Source organism: Myodes glareolus, chromosome 6, assembly GCF_982192425.1.
Source record: "Myodes glareolus chromosome 6, mMyoGla1.1, whole genome shotgun sequence".
NCBI lineage: Eukaryota > Metazoa > Chordata > Mammalia > Rodentia > Cricetidae > Myodes > Myodes glareolus.
Genome location: NC_142031.1, coordinates 105,526,107 through 105,544,431, shown reverse-complemented (window position 1 = coordinate 105,544,431; position 18,325 = coordinate 105,526,107). Strand labels below are relative to the sequence as shown.

At 50.4% G+C, this 18,325-nt stretch overlaps 1 protein-coding gene across 7 annotated transcripts in view; it reads left to right on the top strand.

Moving 5' to 3' along the window:
• Positions 1 to 18,325, top strand: part of Adcyap1r1 (ADCYAP receptor type I) — a 53,609-nt gene that overhangs the window by 7,905 nt on the left and 27,379 nt on the right. For 5 of the 7 annotated variants that reach the window (XM_085691045.2, XM_085691047.2, XM_085691048.2 and 2 more), the window contains exons 2-5: positions 1,195 to 1,317; positions 2,545 to 2,650; positions 14,946 to 15,053; positions 17,459 to 17,479. In XM_085691045.2, coding sequence (XP_085547171.1) covers positions 1,267 to 1,317; positions 2,545 to 2,650; positions 14,946 to 15,053; positions 17,459 to 17,479 — 286 coding nt within the window. In that variant the 5' untranslated portion in view covers positions 1,195 to 1,266. The remainder of the gene's footprint in view (positions 1 to 1,194; positions 1,318 to 2,544; positions 2,651 to 14,945; positions 15,054 to 17,458; positions 17,480 to 18,325) is intronic. The other 2 variants (XM_085691049.2, XM_085691046.2) reach the window with 1 other exon arrangement.

Sequence of the window (18,325 nt, the reverse complement as noted above, 5' to 3'; positions counted from 1 at the left end):
TCCTCACGGCCTGCAGAGTGAAGCCCTTCTGTGTTAGCCGTGCTCTGATAGGGCTACTTAATAATCATTCCCACAGCAATGTAGTCATAACCAGCATAGCTCCAAAGGGATGACAAAGCTCTGCTTGGCAGGACCAGTGTGTTGCTGCTGCAGTGAGTAGCCTCGCATGTGTTGCTTTCTGTCCAAGGGCAAACCTTCCTAAGTGCAGATCTCCTGGATGGCAAAGCATTTCTATCAATGGTCAATTGTAGAAGCAGAACAGGCTCCGACGGTCTGTGCGCTCGGTTCCCCCAGTCTCCTCAGTTATCTGTAGCTTTTCTGGGGTCCCTTCTGGGGTGCTGGTCCTCACACACCTTTTTATTTTTTAGACCAATTAGAATTCATGTGACCTCGATATGTCTGTGAGCTAGTGGTTTCCTCACAGTAGCGTCTTTTGTACATGGCTCTGGGTCTCCATAAAGGAACTTATGAAGGGAGTTGAGGTCCAGCAGCACTAGGATGTGAGCATACCCTTAGCAGTCACTAAGGACAAAGTGTGGTGGGACAGGATGACAGGGGAATGTACTCGTCCCAACTATGCAGTGGGAGCAAAGAGGCCCTCTCAGGGTGAGCAGGTGCTCTAGAAGTTTATTGCTTCGTACCAGAGCTGTTTGGAGTTGGCTAGGTCACACAACCTGGAACGGTGTCCTGCTGCCACAGACTGCGCCATGATCCTGGCTTCGATTCCAGCATCATTCTCCAACCGCTGGGATATCATTCCATCTCCCCTTGAAGAGGTGGCCTGCACTTAGAAGGGAAAGAGAAGGAGCTTGGAGCATGTGTGCCCTGCACAAGAGGCTCACACTTGTGCCTGAGAACAAGGGAGCCTGGTAAATGTCACAGCTAGGTGGGCATGCATATGCCAGCCAAAATGCTGTTCCAAGTGGAGGCAGAGAATGTCGAGATGTGGAGACAGCTGGTCTACTGCAGAGGAATACGCTGCCCTAGAGTGTTCCAGTAGCCTGGTGGCTGAGCTGGCATGTACAGGCATGCGGTGCTCTACTGTGGGCTCAGTGCAGATGGTACTCAACTCGTGTTGGTAGGACAGAAGGGGAAAAGAGGAGGAGTTCAGGCCCTGAGGATTTACCAGGTCTGGAAGCTTGGACTGGAAACCCACTGCCGTTGACACCTTGTGCTGTCTTTCCTTCCCTTTAGCCTGTGGACAGCGGTGCTGATTCTTCACTGCTGGGAGCAGCAGCCAGAGCCAGAGGCCGGGCGGGAAGCACCATGGCCAGAGCCCTGTGGTGCTCCCTGACTCCTCTCCTCCTGCTGCCCATGGTAAGGGCCCAGCGTCTCCCTCCACAGGGGTACCGAGCCTCCACCTGGAGAACCAGTTATTTCTGTGTTCTCTCAGCCAAGCTGTCCCCTAGACTGGCATGTCTGTTCATTTCTGCCAACACTCACCCCCCACACACATACACACATAGACTGCAACACTCGTGCTTCTGTGGTGTGAATTAGATAAATGATTTTCCTCCAGACTGGTGTTGATTGGGCTGGAAGTTGTCACAGAATTTACAGGTCTATTAAGATGGTGACACGTGCAGTGACATTTAAAGTTGCATAGAATCTGGATAGCTCAACTGTGTGCAGGGTCCCTGATTAGGGCTACAGAACTGTCTTCTGGCCTCCATCCCATGAGACCCTCTGACATCTAAACTCAGGGCCCTGTCCTCTTCCCAGATCTCTCTAGAGCAAAGGTGAAGATCAGGACAGGAGGAGAGTTCCATTTGGGCCAGGACAAGGCTGTCCTTAGAGCCCCAGGTCCCTAGCATCCTGATCTGTATCTCCCTATGGGACAGGACGGACACATTCCTCGGTCTGTGAGCAGCTGGGGTTGGATCTGTCTTGGGACATGCCCCTTGGGAGCTCAGATCTCTGCCATGGGAATAATTTCTGATCTGGGGAGTGATGGATATGAACTTGGCCATCTATCGTGATAACAGGGTATGGCTGTAAAGTTGCTGAATCCTGCTGTGGAAACTGAGATGAGCTTTGCACGATGCTCTCTCTGAGCCTGTCTTTCCTCCTCTGAAAGAGAGTGCTGAGACCCCTGAATCCTGCCATTACCCCTTTGTCTGCTGAGGCAGGGCACTTGCTCCTATAGCTCTCAGTTTACCAACTCCCACCTTCCCCTAAAGTGCAGCAGGAGCCAGAGTATCAGATTCAAACCCTGCTACGTGATCATGTATCTTGTAACGAGTTGAATCACATCTCTACTTAGTACACATCTGTAACAGAAAAATGATGAAACCCAAACCCGTCCCTCTGCAGTATTTATCTAGCATCCACACATACTAGGGCTCAGGAGCCTGTGGGTCCCACACATTGAGTTGGGGTCTGGGGAGAGCCCTCATGGCATCTGTGACAAAGCAGATGTTGGTGCCCCTGCTGGTCTGAGGTCTGTCACCCTCCTCCTTATTAACACTTTACTTCTAAGTCAAAGCAGAGGGGCTGCCAATGGAGCGCCTTGCTCCCTTGTTGTCTGTTCCTCTTGTTCTACAGGCTATTGCTATGCACTCTGACTGCATCTTCAAGAAGGAGCAAGCCATGTGCCTGGAGAGGATCCAGAGGGCCAATGACCTGATGGGCCTAAATGAGTCTTCCCCAGGTGAGTGAGTAGGCAGACAGTCCCGGTGTCCTCGGCACGTGTAGGCTAGCTTTGTAGAAGGGGTGGGAGGGTGTGAAACTCTGGAGTCTATGGAACACCTTCTGAGGCCATGGTATTCTACATCTGCCCTGCTCAGTGACACTGGGTGGCTCTCCTTGGGGCCGTCTTGGGATGGGCTCTTCTGGGGAGCTTCAAGTGGCCACCGTTTTCTCTTGGGCCTGGTCTGGCTAGCAGCTGTCGACAAGCTGGTTCAGAGGCCTCCTGGGACCAGTGGCAGCAGGAGCCCAACTGTGATGGCTGTGTGGCTGGGCTATAGAAGCATCTGGCCAGCTGGAGGTAAGGGCGTGGGGTCACTTTCTATCTGATGGCTCCAGCAGAAGGCCAGGGCTTTGGTTACGTTGAGCTCCTATACCGTATACTGGATCTGGCCGCATATTACTTTAGCCTGATGCCTCAAATGATCTCAAGGATTAAAAAGCAGTACCTCCTAGCAGTTCATGTCCTGAGGGAGAGTTACAGCTTCTGGTAAGACCCAGGGGTCTTCTTCTAGCTCCCCCTACAGGTGTAGGGGAGTTTGGGTGGGCATCTTAGAGATGTCATGCTTTTCTCCTGCTCCTCCCCTGCAGAGCAGGCTGAATCTGCCTGAGGGTGGGGCTCCTCGACATCCCGAGAGGTGCACCTTTCTCTCTGGACTCACCTAGCTCTTCTGAGAACAATCTGCTTGAAGACTTTGTTTACTGCAGCCCAGTTAACAGAATTTCTGCTGAACCAGCTTTATGGCAGAGGCTTCCTCTCTAAGACTGACCGGGAGGAGGTGCTCCCAGCAGGGCATAGCTACTTTGCTGTCAGACCAGAAAGTGGACTCTAGCCCACACCAAGTAGGGAATCTGAGGGGGACAGATAGGTAGGTACACAGTGGTAGGAAACCAAAAGCCCGTGAGAAGATTCTCTGATCTAAGTGACTTCTTTGCGTGGCTGGGAAAGTGGGTTCTGAAGACAATAGCTATCCAGTGCCTGTCTACCTTAGCATTGGGTCAACCCCATGCAGCCTGCCTCCGGACCTTGAGCCATTGATCCCAAATGGCCACTTTCAGGAGGGGAGGAAAGAGAGGTGAAGGCATACTATGTGAGGCTGTGCACAGTGTAATTACACTTCTCACTTGTACACAGGGTCAAAGGAGTTGCCAAGATAGGCTTGCCCATAGGGTGTTCTTCTCTGAAGGCACTGATACAAGAAGGGGTGAGTGGTGGTGGGAGGGGCTTCCCCGGAGAAGGGAGGTGAGGCCCAGGAGGAGCAGGAAGGGACTGAGTAGCTTGGAAGACCCACCCACCAGGGAATCTTTTAGGAGAGCATCGCCAAGCCACAGCCCAGATTAAACCAGAATCTTGGCTTGACATAATTACATGACATTCAATAGCTCCCAGGAGGTTCTGGTGAGAAGCTAGCGCTATGAAAACCAGTCTGAGGGATGGGTGGGCATCAGACAGTGTGTGAGCCAGGAGCAATGGGAGAACACTATGGGCACAGGCTGTTTGTCATCACTCCTGCTTCCTAGATGAAGAAAGAGGTGCAAGGAAATCCTGCACCTTGCTAAGGACACAGGTCATTGCGAGTGGGGCCTGAGCCGGGGCTGTCTACGTGCACAGTCACTGGAAAATGTTGCCTCAGGATGGCACACTCTGAGGCCCAGCAGGCCTTCCATATCACCTCTGAAGACACGTCACACCTCCATTTTCTTGGGTATCATGGAGGGGGGATTAATACCTAGCAGCTGTCATCTGCAGGAAGCAGGGAGGCTCAAGAGCCTCAGCATCTCTGCGTTTGTGAGTCTCCCTATAGGCTTCCCACCTTCTGCTAGGTCAGAGTTCTTCTGGTGAGGTAGAAACCATTTGGAACTGTCTGGAAAGGCTTTCTGAAAGAGAGGGGAGTGGAGTTGGACATGATTTTGAACTTTCTTGGACTGCCAGCCCCCACATAATGACACAGAGACTTCTTGTTAATTACAAAGCTTGGCCTTTAGTCTAGGCTTGTTCCCAACTAGCTCTTATAATGTAAATTAATCCGTTTCTACTAATCTATGTTCTGCCTTGTGATTCTCTACCTCTCTTCCATGCTGTTTGTCTGACTCCCGCAGTGTCTCACTGGCATCTCTCGAGCACCTAGATTCATCTCCAGCTCCTCTCTCCCGCAGAAGGCCTGCCTAGCCTCTCTTGTCTAGTTATAGGCCATTTAGCTCTATGGGCCATTCAGCTCTTTAAACCAACCAGAAGGTGCCTTTCCCATAGTGTGGTCAAATAATCCTGTCACAGGGGAGAGTTGAGAACCAGCCCTGGCTTCAGAGAGCTGAGGAGAGGAGGGAGGGCGGAAGAGCAAATCTGGGTAGCAGTGACTTACCTCAGGTGAGAACTGTGGGCTGGCCCTTGGAGAGTAGGTGTTAGCAGACACACTTGGGTCCTCAGCGCTCATGCCTGGTCACAGCTTGACAACCTAAGTCAGCAGTGTGCTTCTTTCTGTCTGAAGATGAGATTATTCCCTCAGAGAATTCCTTTCTCACTTCCTTGTCCATTATCGAAATCCCCACGCCCGGATGGTAAGAGTCAGTGTGTACCTTTAGATAGGTTCAGAGATTCAGCTCTGCAAATCCACTACAGGGCAGTTGAGGAGTGAAAAGTCTCCCCAGTTCTAGCTCTCCTCTTGGCTGGAGACACAAGGAGTTGTGGGACGAAGAAGGCGACCTTGGATCTGTCTTCTCAGAGCAGAACCGCACAATGGCAAAGGGTGCCCACGTAAGTGTCTCGTTGGTGGACAGTCCACGGAGGAAGGGCAAGGGCAGAGGGAGGAAGGCCCCCTGGGAAGGCTGTGATGAGTGCGGCATCCATCAAATCTGTGGTCTAAAGGGCCTGTGGTCTGATCTGCTGCAAACTGGCGTCTGAATAGGCAGTTTCTGCACACCACGCTGGGGTTCAGGGTCTACACAGCTCATCCCTGTTGTCAGCCTCTGAGGGATGGCCATCATGTCCTCCTGAGCCTCAGATAAGCCTATGCCTGCCTCTAGAGGTGTCTTCACCTGGGCTGTTGGGTTAAACAACCTTGTGACCCTGGAGCAGGAACCGTCTCATTGTACTTTGAGGTGTCATTGAAGTCCCTAGGAACACTCGAAGGCACCAATGGACAGTCCTTTCCCACCATAGCCAAGGTCAGCCGCATCTGGGCTCAGGGTCCAAAGTGTGTTCTCAGAGCGAGCCTCCGGTTGGCCAGAAAGTGTGTCCAAGGTTTGTGTCCTAGGTTGGTAACTCTAGAGAACCACCCCCACCACTGTGCCCACGTGATGTCAGGTGTGAGAAAAAGGGACATGGAGCAGGTGAATCAGGCTAAGATCTCAGTATATCTGGGAGAGGCATGGGTTAAGAGCTGTGTTGTGCTGTTATCCTTGGTTGGGGAGAGTAGGGATTGGTCAGGTGCAGTCCCCTCCTGCCTCTCCAGCTGTGTTTTTCCTGAGCACTCACCTGCGTAGACATGGTCAGAAAGTAGTGGTAATGCTGAGACACACTTGAAGGTGAAGAAGAAAGCCTGCCAGTTTGCTTCAGTTGAGCTCAGGGCAGCTTTTACACACACACACACACACACACACACACACACACACACACACACACACTCACTGGTTTCTCAGTGTCAGGGCCATCTGAGAATGGTGTGGCCGGACAGCCTCTTAAATCACCACCCAGTGCAGGAATACAGGCTTTGGTGTTCTGGTCAGCCCCTGGACATGGCCACATCGTGCAGTTCAGAGACAGACAGTAAACAGGCGATGTGTGAGAATACATAACATGGCACAATGCTTTACAGTAAAATCGAGAAGTTAAGTACACTGTGAAATAACATTGAAAGTATAGTTTAGTAGATTCATGGGCCAAGAATTTAGCCAGCTATTCTGCACCACACGTGATGGTGTGTGCTGTGCTGTTTCATATGGCTGGCAGTGAGGCAGGTGTTCCCACCAGCATCACCACTGCACACAAGTGACTTTAGCATGGTGATGCTGTCACTGGTGGCGGGGATTTCTCAGCTCTAGTAGGTTAGGAGACAGCCATGGCATATCTAGTAAACAGGGTCTGTTGTGTTGGAGGTGAGGCCCATGTGTGGCCCTGTGTGGTGGAGATTACTGTCTTGGGCAGACACCTATATCCCCTCATCTTCCTGATCTTCAGGGTCGGAAATACCACCCCATCATTCTGAGCATGTGTTGATAGAGTTTCTTGGGACGAGGAGCAGGGATGGAGGTATGTTTCAGTGTTTTGTTTCTCTTTTCAAATCCCTGATCCTGCAGGGGACTTGAGCCAACTCTGAGTCTGGCTTTGCTGTATGACACATGAAGCGGCTAGAGCCAGAGGTGCTGTCACTGGCAAGTCACACGGAGAGTCTCAGCCAGCTCTGGGTCGGTGCCCAGAACTCCTGACGGGGGAGTTCCCTTTCTACTGTGCTGTAGTGCCCTTGGAGGAGGAGGAGGACAAGGAGAGGGGCCTGCCATGCACGGGATCTGGGGCTGGTCTATACACCACAGGCCGTATAGCACCATTTGATCCCTCTACCTGGGTCAGGGTTGGTTTGTCTAGGTTGTGACCAGCACCACCTCCTCTTTCGTAGGGCTTTGAGCCGTGAGCCTGGGAACCTTCCTGTATCTAAGAAGAGCTGGTTTCTGACTAGTCTTTAGGGAACGCCAGATGCAGCAGTGATGGGCAAGGGAGGCCTTCAGGTTGCCTTTCTGGACTTGTCCTAGGTAGAGTTCAGGTGCCTAAATTAGCTCCACCCCAACCCCCACCCACCCCGACCCTGCTGGCCGTCCAGCTGCTCTAACACTGACCAGGCCCAAGCATGAGGAAGTGAGTGTCTGTAGAAACACTTGTTCTGAGGAACTTTCTCAGAGCAATGTTTTCCAGAAGCTGGTCCATTTGGAACTCAAGCACGTATCAGACTCTCCCTGGGGGCTTGTTAAGCACAGATTGTTGGGTGGTTCTGGGGTATCTTGTACAGGGTATCTTGGGCTGGCTGGGGCCCAAACATCTGCATTCTGGGAGGTTGTCAGGTATGTTGCTGGCTCAGGGTCACATTTGCAGATATGTTGCCTTCAGCTCTGCCCCTTTCCCTTTAGAATTCACATCACAGGAAGGGGGGTGGTGCTCATTCGATGAAACAAGAAACCTTGGCTGTCAAGTGATTTTTTTTTTTCAGGAAATTGAATTATTTTTCACTCTCAAATGGAGGACGTTCTTTAAGAATACCTGTGAATCTTGAAAAGAAGGGAGGACTGTGGCTTTGTCTGTCACTCTGGTGTTCCTTGGGCTCATGAGCTTTGAACTCTATGTGGAACTGGACAGAATCATCACCATGACAACCTCTGATTAGCTCCTCATTCTGTTCCCTTCAAAGACTAATGGCCCATGCACTCTCCCTCCTCTCCTCGCCTAAGTGGATTCTGTCTCCCCTGCTGTCACGGAGTCGCTGCTGCTTGGCATGGAGTGTCATGTGGAAAGGAAGGTGCACACAATCCTGAAAGTGTGTAGCGCTTTCTGGCTCAAGGCGCCCTCATTGCTCAGTCAGGCTTGTGTGGCTTGAGCTGGGAGGACTGAAGGCGGGGCTGGTGCCCTGGGGAGTAGAGAGAGGTTACCAGGAGAGACTGGATGGGGGAGCCCTCAAGCGAAGCAAGCTCTAAGGGGATCAAGGCCCACTCTAAAGCTGGGAACGTGAGCATCTTCTCTTGGAAACCCACGTTCCCAGCTGTTGTCTCGCTGCCCTGCCCTGCTTTTGCTCTGCAGCCTTCTTTGCCAGCTCCGCTTCTAAACCTCCGCATTCTTGAGTGTTCTTCTGTGAACTCACTTGGCCACCTTACCCATTCTCATCTGGTTTAATTTTGGCTCTTACTACTCTCTCAAATCCAGCATATGGGAGGTCAAACATGATTTTCAACTTGTCTAATTCTCTCACTGTTTGATGTCTAACTAGTCCTTACGTTGTGACAGGTCTGTCTGTCCATCCGTCACCCTTCCACCTACTACCTACCCACCCATTGCCCCCCATCCATCTACCTATCTATACATTCAAACATCCACTTATCCATCCATCCATCCATCCATCCATCCATCCATCCATCCATCCATATCTATCCATCTTTACACCCATTTATATCAACACCCATTTACAGAGATGCCCAAGTCAGAAACCAGGGTGACATCAGTGATACTTTCTTACCTCTTTTGTAGGTGAGTCATTATCTAATAAACTGTGCTATAGTTATGAGCCAGCCTTAAAATCCAAATATTAGAACATCATCGGTCAGTATAGTTAGCTATAGTGGGAAGATAGAATTTAACTTTGCCTGGTCATTAAGAGACTCAGGCTCTTTCCCTATTGGAACATTGAGACTTGTGTATGTTATAACAGGCTTTATTTCAGGCCACCAACCAGCTCCCAAATCATGACATGGAGACTTATTATTAGTGATGAATGCTTGCCCTTATCTTATACTGTCCCACTGGCTCTTCTAACTTAAATTAAGCCATTTCTCCTCATCTATATTTTGCTTTAGGGCTTTTTAACCTTTCTCTCATTTTGTATGTCCTACTCCGTGTCTGGATGGTTGATGACTGCTTGACTGGTTGACCTCTGGTGTCTCCCTCTCTCTCTTCTTCTTTTCTCTCTCTCCTTCAACCTATAATCCTCCTCCTCTTTGTTCTCTCTGCCTACCAGCTTCACCTATCCCTCTACTGCCTAACTGTTGGCAATTCAGCTGTTTATTAGGCCAATCAGTTGCCTTAGGCAGGCAAAGCAATACATCTTTACATCATTTAACAAATACAGCATAAAGAAATGTAACACATCTTTGACTAGTTAAACACTCCACAATGACTTGTGGTCTCAAGGGTGCTGCTGGGAAGCGACAGAGAAGAGTAGTGGAGGTCCAGGGTAGCTTTGGAGACTATTTTACCTCTTTCACTTCCTTCCTAAGGGTTTAGAGGTCCGTGGTAGTCACATGACATTGGACAGTGCTAACCATCTATGCCACACTCCAGTCCTGTCTTCACCATGCCCTATTGCCCTATTAGATTGTCTCTAATCTGTTTTACACAGTCCTAGACATTTTTACTACCGTTACTCTGAATGGTGTAAACTGCTCATTTATTTCCCTGCTTCCCAGACCCAAATAATCATACAGAAACTATATTAATCACAGCACTGATTGGCCAATAGCTTAGGCTTCTTATTAACTAACGTTTACATCTTAAATTAACCCATAATTCTTTTCTGTGTTAGCCACGTGACTTGGGACCTTTTATCAGTGAGGCATTCTCATCTTGCTTCCTCTGTGTCTGGACGGCAACTGCAGACTGAGCCTTTCTTATTCCCAGAATTCAATTCTGGTTGACCCACTTATACTTCCTACCTGGCTGCTGGCCAATCAGCATTTTATTAAACCAATACAAGTGACAAATCTTTACAGGGTACAAGACCATTGTCACACAGTACTGAATCAATTCCTTTGTGATCCCTGGTCTACCACCAGATCCTGGCATGACTTTATGTCCCATTCTTGCCAATGTTTCATCTCTCTGAACCTCTAAATTGGATCGCTGGATAGTATCCTAAACATCCTCTCTAGCAGGGACAGAAAGATTCTCTGCTACCATCCAGGGACACATTCTTCCCTCTCAGTCCCAGACACCTGCAAATGTGCGACCTTACCTGACAAAGGGCATCTGCCCATGATCTGGTGATAAAGAGAGGGCCTTGGGTTGCTTGGATGAATGCAGAGTGATCATGAAAGTCTTTAAACCTAAGAGGAGAAGGGAGAGTTGAGGAGGCTTAGATGCCAAAGCTCTTAATTTTGAAGCTGGGGGGAAGGAACAGAAGCCAAAGGACACTGGTGACCTCTTGAATCTGGGGTTATTGAGAGGTTCATCCCCTCAAGCCTCTAGAAGTCTTGCTAGGTGAGCTAGGGGAGACTCATTTCAGGCCTCCTTCCTCCAGGATGGTATGATAGTAACTTATGCTGCCTAAAGATGCTTAATTTCCTTACAAACCTCCAGCCCCAATAGAAAACTTGTATCTCACTCACTCAGCACAGCGTTCCAGACCATTGTGAGCTCTGCGAGGCCCAGGCTGGCTGCTTTTGCTTCATCTGCACTGCTGAACTCATTATGTCTTCGCCGAGTCTCTTTTGAATTAATGAGCAAATGAGAAGGAAAAATAGGAAAGGGAGAGAAAAGGGAATAAAAGGAGAGGAGCGTGCAGGAGCACAGGCATTGTGAAGGCATCAGTTAGCAGAGCGCAGGAGCACAGGCATTGTGAAGGCTTCAGTTAGCACAACCTTAACTGTGCTGAGCTGTGGGAGCTGCACGTGTTCTCTCGGTGTGTGGTGGGGACGTAAGTTTCTGTCCTTAGTTAGAAAACCTAAAGGCCTCTTGTGAGCCTACCTCCTGTCCTGCCTAAAGGTGGTCAGTATTTATAGGTGGAGGGTCCTTGTAGGTCCTGGGATCCTGGAGGTCTCTTTTCTGGGCTTTCTTGATATTGTGGCCTCGTGAGAAGACTAAACTGGGGACAAAATGAAGGACTGGGAGAAATTCCAGGCTGTGACAGGCACATCATTGGAAACCCTGGGCAAGGAGCTTGGCAGATACCACACAGTAGACAGTGATTCTTACCATCCCTGAGGGGTACACAGTTTTGTGAACTCTCTGCTCCAGAGTCCAGATCTGGCCATTCATAGTTGGGGGTACCAGGAGCACCTGGCCCTTGTTCTGACACTACTCTTTGAATCACAGTGGAGGAGACCATACCACAAATTTGGGCTCCTCTAGGCAGATGCCCTTCCCTTCCACAGCTTTGTCTTCTTGTGAGCTTCATGTCCACCCGACACAGTGCAGTCACTGAGAAAGCTTTTATTAAGACCATGAGTGACTTATCCTGCCTCCACCGCTGGTCCCCAGCTCGGGATCCTGGCTGCCGCTCCTTGCCCCTCAGCTCTTACATCTGTGTCCTCTATGTGGCCCCCTTACCTCAGCACTATCAGCTCGAGGAGCAGCTGGTTGTGCCAGGGCCTAATGCTCCAATTATGGGAACATCTGCTGGCCAGGGCTTCTGGGGTCTGGGCCAGATGTGGTCATGCTCCATGGATATTTCATAGTTAGCATGGGCCATGGCAGCCAAAGAAGTGCTATTGGGTCTCTTTCAAGGACATGATGTCACAGCCAACTGTGTGCTGGCCAGACATCCTGGGTGGACAGGAATCCTTGATAATGGGTTGGGACATAGGTGACTTTTCTCATCTGGTCCTCTGAGTCTCTGTACACTTGGACTCAGCATATAGAACTTTAGCAATTTCTCTAGCTCCTAGAGGGTGTCATTCCATGGGCAGGATGTCACAGGTCAGGGAACTAGTGTGCAAGATCTAACTTCTCAGAGACCTAGAAGCTGGGAATACCGTGGCCTGCCAGAAGTTATGACTGTGACAGAGGAATCATGCTGTCATGAAGTCTGTCTAAGCCACCCCTTTGCCTGCTCAGGTTTCCTCTGAGCCTGTCAGCAGCTGCTCATTGAGCTTCTATCTCCTCAGTAGGGCTGTCCCTCTAAGAAGTGATTTGAGGAACATCTAACTGAAATAAGGAAGCTAAAGCCAGTGACAACCAACATGTATGGAGCCAGCGTGGTGCTGATCATAGAACTCTCTGTGCAGGAACTGGCTAGTCCCCCTAGCAGTCCTGGGAGGTGGGGCGGAGGCAGTCACTCACTTGCCTTATGGGACACTGAAGTTATCCCATCTGTAGACCCTCTGTAGGTCACGTTTCTTTCCCAAAGCTCTCCGATGCTGTTTGACTTGCTTCTGAACCCGTCTCCAGATCCCCTCCACCTTTGTCACCCACTCTTTGCTATGTCACTATACATGCTGCCTTTGTTGGCCCCTCCTTGTCCCTCCCCCTCCCCTTCTTCCCCTCCCTCCTCCTCCTCCTCCTCCTCCTCCTCCTCCTCCTCCTCCTCCTCCTCCTCCTCCTCCTCTTCTTCTTCTTCTTCTTCTTCTTCTTCTTCTTCTTCTTCTTCTTCTTCTTCTTCTTCTTCTTCTTCTCCTCTTTCTCCTCCTCCTCCTCCTCCCCTCCTCCTCCTCCTCCTCCTCCTCCTCCTCCTCCTCCTCCTCCTTCTTCTTCTTCTTCTTCTTATCCTTTCCTTAAGAGAAATGGCTCCTGGTCTGGAGAGATGGCTCAGCCCTTAAAGGCTAGGTTCACAACCAAAAGGATATGTCTCACTACTCATGTGCTTAAGGAGAAGTAAGCCTGGCAGGCTAGGTAGGAACAGGGGTAGGTAGGCAGGGCAGGGACAACAGGCATCGTGCTTGTGGGTTGGTGTAAGAAGAACGTGGATTTTACTTGCTGTTGTGGAGGGTCACCAAGCCATGCAATTAGAAAAGATTTTGGTTCTAGCTAAGGGCGATCTAGGAGGAGGCTGTGAGTCCAGTGGAGGCTGATAGTTTCCGGTGGTGTCTGAAGGGAACCAAGGAGTTCTAGATGATGCTCAAGACGGAGATGGAGTGAGTTACTCCCTCTCCATTCCAGCTGGGCTGAAACAGATATGATGTTATAGGAGGGTCTAGGTGGTGACCAAAAATCCTGCATTTGATTTGCCTTTGGCCTCTCTAAGTGGGAACATGCAGCTGGTAACTAACCTGGGGGTCAACCCAGAAGGTGGCTGAAGGCCAAAGACTAGAAATGTCTGCATGTCATTCTGTTAAGTCCCTGAGCAGGGTGAGCTCATCCAAGGTGAGTGGGCAGGTGGCCCAAGACGGGATGACTTCCAGAATCTGGAGCCAGTCAGGTGGGCAGAGTACAACCCGGCTGGAGTTGAAATTGTTCCTCAGATTTGGCAGCAAAGTGGTTGTTGTTGACCTTGGGTGCTGCTGCAGTGTGCAGAGGAGGGCTGGAGAGAGAGGTGAGATGGTGGCCACACGCGGAGAGAATCCACAGAAGGACAGGGTTCCCAGGAGCCACCAAAACCTCCCAAATCAGGGCTAGGAGAGCCTGCCTTACTCTTCCTCACTGCTCACTACAGGAGACTTGGGGATTCTGAAGTCTCGCTATGTACTGGTCCCTTCCCCTCTGCCAGCCAAGCCCCACAACAAGGCTCTGACCTCAGCCTCCTCAAGGACTCTGCCTCCATCACCTCCTCCTGTTCCAAGTCTTTCTGTGGTCACTTCCGAGCTTCTGTCTGGATACTGTCCATCCTCTCAGCTGGGGGAGCCGTGACCTCACTTCAGAAGCCAGCTTTGTGGGTGGTAGATCATTGTTCCAAGCCTCTGCCGGGAAGGAGGTGGGCTGTGGGGTGCAGCCTCAGGCCAGCTGGTCTGGCCTCAACGCCACCCCCACGGAGATGTGAGACTCACTGTGGATGTGAATGTGAGGCCAGATTCGGCAATGGTGAGGAGGCTGGGGGAACACAGGAGTCTGGCAGGCTTCAGGTGAACCATGGCATGAAGAGGGCTTTCCACAGAGCCTCCTGCTCTGGAGCTCCCACAGTGGCTTTCTGAACTACTCCAGGGGTGCTTTCCCAGGTGCAGGAGCGAGCCTTCCCCTCCCAGGAAGACGTCCCTTCTATTCTCATAAACTGTTTGCCTCCTACAAAGGCCAACTTCTGAGCAGTTCATGCAAAGTGTGTGTGTGTGTGTGTGTGTGTGTGTGTGTGTATGTGTGTGTGTTACTTGTGTATGGTTTGTGGCTGTAATTTACTATTATTATCACCCAATTGCAATACCTAACAGAAATAACTTAAGGGGAGATTTATTTTAGCTCATGGTTTCTGGAGTTTTGTTTGTGGTTGGGGAGGCCCAGTCGAGGAGCTCAGCTCGTGCTATGGAGCCCAAGAAGCAAAGAAATGGGGAATGCTAGCACCCCACTAGCTTCTTCCTTCCCTCCCTTTATTTTTCCCAGGATACCAGCCACCCACAGGTAATATCATCCGCATTCAGGATGGTTCTTTGCTCTTTAGTAAATCCTCTCTGGAGATGCCCTCACCATCACCAGAGGAGTGCCTCACCATCTCCTAGGTGATTCCAAATCAAGTCAAGTTGATATTTTACCATTAAGGAGGGGCATATATGTGTTCACATCTATAGTATGTGTTGCCTGTTGTGCCTATGTGTACTTGCATATGTGGGAAGTGTGTAGTGTGTTTGTGTCTGGTTGTGGTATATGTACACTTGTGTGCATGTGGTATGTATATGGCTAGGCGCACACTCACGGTAGCTCTCTCTTCTAGGTTGTCCTGGCATGTGGGACAATATCACATGCTGGAAGCCTGCTCAAATAGGCGAGATGGTCCTTGTAAGCTGCCCTGACGTCTTCCGGATCTTCAACCCGGATCAAGGTAAGTAGAGCCCAGAATCTCTCCCGGTTGTGTTGGTTTAGCCTGCAGCCCGCATAACCATACCCTTATCTGGAGCTCAGCTTCAAGAACTCAGTCGCCTGATGAGCAGATGGCAGACAAGATAGGATGGTGTCCTTCATGCTGTCATAGGGCATGGAAACACTTCTCCAACACAGTACCTAGTGCCAGGTATGCATTGCCAGGTGAGTGTCCTGGTAGGTGAGAGCAGTCTGGGCTATGGCTGCTCTAATTTTTACCCCATTAGGGGCCTTCGGCAAGGGAGACCATCCCTCAAGTTTTTGGTCTCATAGATGGTAATGTGACAGACACAGTGGCTGTGTCCCAGGTGATTTGTAAGGATAAACTGAGGTTGCTTATGGAGATGCTATGTAGCACAGCACCAAATGCATTTTGCATATTCAGTAGTAAAGTTAGCTGATATCATCACAGTCACCATGACGATGGCATAGTCCCGGATCTCAGAGGCCTGCAGGAATGTATGTGTGGGGCTGTATGATCAAACACCCACAGGAGTATAAAGATGACTGATAGACACCTATGCCCACATTTTTAAGCCACTTGATGTGGGGAGGTACCCAGCCCTCCAGATCGCTAGCCAGTTTGCCAACTCACCAGTCCACACATGTGCTAAGCAAAGCATGTCCCTGGTCCTTGCTGCCCTCAGGAGGCTGTGAGGATTCGGGAAATAGGAGTTGGAGTCCTGCTCCTCTACCCCAGCTGTTCAGGAAAAGGCCTTGGACACCAAGGGAAGTATGCTATGATGTGCAGACACTGACTTCAGGGGTGTGTGTGTAATGGCCTGTCTTAGGGTTTCTATTGCTGCAGGGCAACACCATGGCCAATATAAAGTTGGGGAGGAAAGGGCTTATCTGGCTTACACGTCCACATTGCTGTTTCATCACCAAAGGAAATCAGGGCAGGAACTCAAGCAGGATAGGGCCCTGGAGGCAGGAGATGATGCAGAGGCCATGAAGGGGTACTGCTTCCGGACTTGCTTCCTATGACTTGTTCCTGCTTTCTTGTAGAATCCAGGACCACAAGTCAAGGGTTGGCACCACCCACAATGGCACCCCCATCGGTGGTTAATTAAGAAATATCATACAGTGGATTGTATGGAGGCGTTTTTGCTATTGAGGCTTCTTCCTCTTGGACGACTCCAGTGTGCATGTCAATCAAGTTGACATAAGACGAGCCAGCACAACCAAAGCTGGGTGGAGGCTTGTGTGGAGCTCACGTCTTGTCTGCTCATGGTCTTTGGTGCCACCAAAATGATGTGTAGAGTTTCTGGGGCCAAACTGGGATCCCATGGAATGGGCACTGTGATATTGGATGCAGAAATGTGAATTGAGGAACAAGGGACTACTCTGCCCAAAGACAGAACCCCAGTGTGCTTGACTTCATGGAGGGGATGCCAGGATCTGTCTGGGAAGCCACAGCCAATAACTCACCTCCACCCTGGGTTGCAGGAGGAGGAGGAGGAGGAGGAGGAGGAGAAAGAGCGGTATTCCCTGGGGTCCCCAGACTCCGTCTTTGACTTCACATCCAGAACCCAAAGGAGGTGGGGTTTATCTAGATAGCTTCTTTCCCCCACATCTTGTCCACCTCTTGTTGGCCCAGAAGAAGCTGGTTTCTGAATGTTCCCATCCTGAGGGTTTGGAGACTGGCTGTGCCCCAGAGCAGGCCAGAGGGTAAATTCAGGGACAGGGCCTGACTCCTAAGGTTTATTCCCATGGAAGCCAGCTTCATCACTTCCTCTATGTGCCCATTGCTTTATTTCCATTTGTTATTGAAGCTTTTAGAACGGCCTCCCTAGGTAAATTTCACCCACAGAAGCCTTTTTTTTCCTCCCACGGTAGCAGCCACAAAAGGTGACAGGAATGAGAGTAAAATGATTTCCCTCCACTACATCCGCCTCAGGGAGCGTGGAATGTTATTTACACCTGGCTCTTAATAGCTCATTAAAGCAGGCCCTTTAGCACCTCTGCTCACAAGCCTGGTAGTGAGACCTGCCCTCCCCACAGAAGGGAGGGCACTGCAGTCTCCCTTGGCTTTCTCTTTCCTAGGAAGCTCAGTGACAATGGTGTTGGATAGGCCTTCCTGAGGTGCTGGTTTTGGGGGTACTGGCCAATGCCTCCCCTTCCTCTTTGTGTATCGATCTGGAGGTTGAGTTAGAGGCCTCCCTGAGCTTGCTAGGTCCTAGAATGAGATCTTCAGGCCTTCAGGACCTTAGAACTCTCTCAGAGTTGGGGGTGGAGGTGGGGGGAATGGCCTGTGAGAACAGACCTTCAGCCCTGCTCACTTCTGCATTCATATTCACATCCATGTTCTCTCTCTCTCTCTCTCTCTCTCTCTCTCTCTCTCTCTCTCTCTCTCTCTCCATACAGTCTGGATGACAGAAACCATAGGTAAGAGGACCTTTGGGAGGGCGCAGGAGATTCAATGTCCCTGGCTGCCTGCTGGAATGATGGTCAGGAAGGGTAGCATGCATAGCCAGATTCTTCCCTCCTCCCCACAATTTAGCCATCCCGGGGGCCAGAAGAGATGAGGGACACAGTGGTTGGCCCCAAGGCCCCTTCAAGCTGAATCAGGAGTTTGAGTCACCAATAGAGGAGTTGGAAACCAAGTCCGTCTGTGTGCATAGTGCATGCGTGTTCCTATATGAGGGCTGGCCTTGTTTGTGAGTTCATGCAGAGACTGTCATTCCAGCAGCCAGGAGGTAGAATGTACCTGAGGAACAGAAGGGAATTAAAGATAGATTATGCTGAGGGACAGGGAAGCGGTCAGGGGAGACCTCCTGAAGGTGGTGGCATGTCAGCTTAGAAATGGAGTTTGAAAAGTTGAGAGGAAGTGGCGTTAACTTCTAGGTTGTCTTTGGACAAATATGGGAATCAAGGTTAGGGAGTTGGGAGAAAACTGCAGATGAACTTTCTGGGCTTTGGGGGTCCATTTGGTGAAAAACAGACTTGGAACAATGGTGGCGGTCGAACTTTGAAAAAGAAACCCCAAACTCCAGGCTTACGCACTAGAGGCTCTCTGGTGGGGACCGAGTCACGGACCACTCTGAGTAGCATAGCTACGCAGCTGCCACCCTTGTGAGATTGATGCTGCACGTGGCCATGTGCCAGAGGGATGTATGGGCAGTTGCTGAGTGGATCCAGCTTCTTGATTCCAACCCCACTGCAGACTGGGCTACCTTGGCTTTGGCTAATGGGGTAGGTTGATACAAGCAGTCTTCTGACCTGTGCTTGTGT